The 5,365-nt window shown below is 42.0% G+C and overlaps 1 protein-coding gene across 1 annotated transcript; it reads left to right on the forward strand.

Annotated features, from left to right (window-relative positions):
- Nucleotides 1–1,937: 1,937 nt before the first annotated feature.
- On the forward strand, nt 1,938–5,074 carry LOC108052634. The gene has a single exon (XM_017135076.2). It carries the CDS (start codon nt 1,999–2,001, stop codon nt 4,972–4,974), a length of 2,976 nt encoding a protein of 991 aa, XP_016990565.2. The 5' UTR covers nt 1,938–1,998; the 3' UTR covers nt 4,975–5,074.
- Nucleotides 5,075–5,365: the final 291 nt, after the last annotated feature.

Consider the following 5,365-nt stretch of genomic DNA (forward strand, 5'->3'; position numbering starts at 1 on the left):
TCAGCTTAATTCGAGAAGCAAACTTTCGTTAATTGCAACAATCGTGGATGGCTGTGAAAAAGTTCAAAAAAATGAGTAATTTTGAGCAGCTCTCGTTTGCATTCCGCGGTTGTGATTGAGACTTCTGCCAGAGCTGATTGTTTCCTGGTGACTGCCTCCATTGTGCGGCAACTTCTGGGGGCAACTGTCGATGGGGGGGAAAGACTGTTGAGAAGTTCAGATGCCACCTCCCTCTCGGAAAACCATTCAGCAGGTGGCGGAGACAATGGAGGTATTTATTAAAACAAACTTGGGTCGAATCCGCGGCATCCTCGTTTGGCCTTGGGCGAAAGTTTAGCGCAGTTTCGCAACTGGGGAGTTGCAGGATGCAAGTTGGCAGGCGCATAAATGTCACTTACGCGCTTCTTGACGCCACCAACCATTGTGCAGCAGTCAACTATTGGGGGAACTGCGAAAGTGACAATTTCGACAGGCGCCGGATGGAGCGAGTCCTGCGGGAGTCCTGATGCCGAAGTGTAAGTGCAAATTCAGTTTGGTTTAATTTCGACAGGCTGCGGTCGTACTGCACTCCTCCAATCCTCCACTTTCCATTCTCCATTGACCAAGAGCTGTCAGCAGCCAAGTCGGGCATCCTGCCTCTAGAGAGCGTCCTGCAGGACGATCTTTATTAAGTTTTTCGCTTACTTCTCGCCAAAGAAAGTTTTTGGCCCGGCAAGTTTGCCTTCAAGCCGTTTTCACTGTTTTTATACATTTCGGCTTTTGTTTTCTGGTGCAGATTTCATCTAGCCCCGTCCTTCGGCCAAACTTTCCTTCTGTGAAGTGTCCTCTGCAAATTTGTTGTCTATCGCCTTGGTTGGCAAGAAAAAAAGAAAATATCGCCAGAAGTTTGCATTGGCAGCAAATTAATATTTTCCAAATATTTGACAAACTTCTCCCCCTTTCAAAATGTTAAGTTAAAAAAAATTATTTGCGGATTTCATTGATTTGATGTTATTCTTCTCATCTGCTTCTATGTCTTATCCCAAGGAAATTGAAAAAACTTTTTATTGACAGTGAATTAAAGTTTATGCAAAATTGTTTGGGGTCACTGACAAATAATAGAGCTGTGTTCATTTGCGTAAGCCTAAAAATATTCCAATTTATGGGAAATCTGCAATAAGTATTCAAAATTCTACCCATTTGAGACTCTTGGGAAAGGCCGGTAGTTGGTTTATTTTTACCCTGCTGCAGATGGAATGCTCGATTGCATTTGAGTTATTGGTCGGAAGCAGATGACAGAAGCTGCTTCTCCTCCCATTTCGGACACCTTTCGAATATCTGCTCCATGTCCTTGTGCATTTCTCCACATCCCATTGGTACATATTCAATATTTTGGTATTTATCTTGTCGGACAATAAAATAAAGCAAAATTCGCATGTAGTCTGGGGATGAAAAAACGGGAGCTGTGGAGGATGCCCAAGTGGGTCACTAAGGTCCTCCAGTTGCTGCTCTAGTTGCTCGGTGAATGCCACAGGAATTTACATGTTCGAATTCTCTTTAAGCATTTTGTAAGCCGTTCTGGTCTTGGTCATTGGAAAACAACGTAAGCTGCTTGCATCCCTATTTTTCCAAGTCCTTTGAAGCAGAATACTCTTGCACTCAAGGAAACAACAAAATTCAAAAGAGATATTTGCAAGAATCAGCGAATCAATGTATTTAAACGTTTTATAACTGCCATTAATTGATTTGTTAAGCTCTATTCAATTCTTGGCTTCCTAAATATTAGTTTTAAACCAAATATTTTAATTGTGTTTATTTTTATATTAATTATTAAGAGTTTTCTTATACTCAAAACTTTCCTTAACAACTTACTTCTAAAATAAAGTCGCTCTAACTCAAATATTTGATTTCAAGCCTCGACAGACCCAGTTTTTTCAGTGTGACTATCAATTCTCAGCTGTCGTTTGTACATGAAAACATATATATATATATTTTTCTACAATATTGTCGTTAAAAGGGATGCAAGATTACGTTTGCCAGCAAGTCATAGCCCGCAATGTGCCGCAGTTGGTGCGATTGCTGCTGGATTCCCCCATTGAAGGCGGCAACAAGGATGGCGAAAGTGAAAGGATGGTGAACGCTGACACCTTTGAGAGTTGCCTCAGGTATGCCAGGAATCACCTGCAGTACACTCGAGGCCACCTGGAGTCTAGTCCAGAAGCCGTGTTGCTCAATATGAACTACTTTTTGGAGCGCTATCGCACCGAGAAGTTGCCCGAATTTGCAGATACTTTTAAGCAGCTGGCCAATGTGATTCTGAACCATCCGCTCTGTTTGACTCACATGCAGGAGAACCTTCAATGGAGCCTTATAGACTTTATGCTATCGGTGAACTACAGGGCCTTTCAGACGGTCCAACGCAATTGGAAGGAGATGGAGCAGAAGCGCAAGAACATCCTGGAGGCTCTCATTCTGGCCAGCGAAAGTTCGGACGAATTTCCCGAAGAGAAAATATGGAGAAGTGTTTCCAGATCTAGTCTTATGAGTGCTACATCTCGCTTAACAGGTGGTTCCTCGCAGTATGATTTGTCTACAGATCAGTTGGCCTCCCACCGAAAATGGGCCAGGAATCAGACCCAAAGTGCCAGGAGTTTGATTAACTCAGATCACACAAGTCGCAACTGGGATGCTGAAAGTGAGCTCAGCGTAAGATCCCTTCCTCAAATGGAACTAATAGAACAACAGAAATCACCGGTACCAACACAAATTTCGGGAATCAGCTATTCTACTTACATAGAGCCAAAGTTAAACAATGTCCAAGTGAAGGAAAACTTCGCCATCAAAGAGGCCTCGATGGATCTGGAACTGAATCTCACCCAAGTGGAGTCCACGAAGGTGAAACCCACAAAGGTGAACTTCTTCAAGGGAGCCAATGACCTGTTCTCCCGGATTCAGACGCCCTGGTGGAAGGTTGATATTCATGTGTACCACGAGCCACGAATCTTGGGCACTAATTTCAGCCAGGATTATGGAATTTGGCTGCTTTATCAGCTGCGAGAAAGTCGTCATTCGGTACGAAAAATGAGCGAGGAGCAGGAACTCTTGAGAGAACTGATTATCCTATTCTTCGCAACCGTAGACTTTAATCTTTTCGAGATTTTGGATGAGGGATTTGAGCTGCGGAAGGACGGAATACACACTTGTGCCCTGAGTCAGTTAACCGAGGGACCCTTCTTTGCTGAGATCCTTAATTCCCTCAAGGAGATTCGTAATCTTAGGCAATTAATAGAGCTACATACAACGAAAAGAATAAGTGGTGATCGCTTGGAGACCCTGACTTCTTTCAGTGTGGCTCTGCGGCGACTTCTTCGACCTGTTATGGAGTTCTTAGTTTATTTCGAGAGGCGATTGACAAAGGGCCTTGAAACCCCTACCCTTCAGCACTTTGTAGAGACCTCAAGTGCTCCGTTCGAGAGGATAATGTTGCTATATCATTTCTCAAAGGACAATTATGATGGAGACTCTTCGGTGCGGAGCATGCGATTTCTGGAATCCCTTTTCATGGCTAGTTCCAAGAGTAGTCAACCCAAATTGGAGCGGTACTTGAGTGCTTCTCTACTACTACACTCTTTGCAGGCCTATTGTCAATTCCTGGATAGCTGGTGGTTAACTGGTGAATTTACAGACTGGCACGAAGAGTTTCCCTACCAAAGACTTATAGTCGCCGGAAGAACGGAGTATGATTTGAGAAAGTTGTTCCTCGATGAAGTAGAACTGCAAAAAGGGACTTTATTTAAAATCATTCAGCGACATATCATTGAATCGCGTCAAGCAGTGGCCATACTCTACGATTCGCGTAAAATAGGTGATTTCAATTCCTTGCATGGAAATGTGATGCAGATATCCCTTCACAATTCGCTGATGGAAATGGTACTAAAGGAACTAGCTCCTTATCAGACCGAAAGCATAGAGGATAACAGCTATGCCCCCGATATCCTTGAACAGTTGAAGCTCACCGATCAGGAGCCAGTGCGCCGTTTGTTCTACAACTTTCACATGGAAACTCGACCAGATCCGTGGCAACCTTCAGATTGTTCACTTGATGAATTCCTAATGAACTTTCAAGCCTGTGCATCGTACACTCCCATATCAGAGATCATCTCCCAAGAGCTTCGAAGATTACTGCATCGACGTTCCTTGTTGGCCAACTCGTATATTTCTGAGATGGTAAATAAGTCGCAGGTGGACAAGACTGTGAGACACCTTCAATCAGCTTTTCTTCTCCTAAACTATGACCTATTGCGAAGTGAGTTTGAGTTGTTCTTTGAGTTAATGGAAAGAAACCGGTTGATAATAGCCTCCAATCAGTTGAAGGAGATATTAGCTTCTCAAGATCCCCGTTTAAGTGTTCTGCTTCGTATTTGTTTAACAGGACCACATCCTGAATTTATCTGCATAAAGGTCAGCTACGATCCCATCCTGAACCGAGTGATCAACCAATTGCAAATTGATCAGATGAACAAGTACTTTCGTCTGAAGTTGAACGTGCACTTTTCACTTTATCAGCTGAAAGATTTGCCTGCTTTTGAAATCAACAAGTCAAAGCGATTGGTTCAAGCTCTAAGATCGCTAAAGACTTCTTTAGTTTCTGCCCTCGAGGAACAACTATCACATCCTGATAAACTCAATCAACTGGAAGAACTTACCACTTTAAGTGAGCTAAGACAGAACCACAAGCTATTCATGCTTCAAATAAAGGAGAAGCTGCGGGTGGAATTCAAGGGAGGTCGATATCCTTGCAGCCTTGAAGACATCCTAAACCTGAGCAGAGTTTTGAGGTATCGGTGGCTGAGAGCCAGGAGCCTCATAAACGACTATCGCAGACAGAAACCGAGTAACATCTGCGATGTGAAATACGAATGGTTGCGGTTCTACTACCTGCAATCTACTTTCAAGCACTGCAAGGCGATTGATTGCTTCCTCGGTCAAATATGATGTGTGAGGTTTCATGAAATTTGAGTGAAGTGTTGCCAAAATTTTTGAAGATTAATTATTTGCAAAATATTTTAAGACATTAAATTATATTTTTTCATACCTTTCATACAATAATAATAAAGAAAATAATTCAACAACACCATTCTTGTTTGATAAACTTTTTGCATAAAACCATTCCTGTGGAAAATCAAATGTTATATTTATTTATTGGGATATGGCTCCAATTAGAGTTCGTAATTACAGTTGAAGTATTTATTTCTTCCAACTATCTAAAATGTTGTAGAACTAGTTTATTTATGGGAAGAAAAACACTAAAGACTTAGTTTAAACTCTGAACGTATGTACCTTAAATATATGCTCAATTTTGACAGAATTTTTATCTGATTTGTTG

The sequence above is a fragment of the Drosophila rhopaloa genome, unplaced genomic scaffold (assembly GCF_018152115.1).
Source record: "Drosophila rhopaloa isolate 14029-0021.01 unplaced genomic scaffold, ASM1815211v1 contig_163, whole genome shotgun sequence".
Lineage (NCBI taxonomy): Eukaryota > Metazoa > Arthropoda > Insecta > Diptera > Drosophilidae > Drosophila > Drosophila rhopaloa.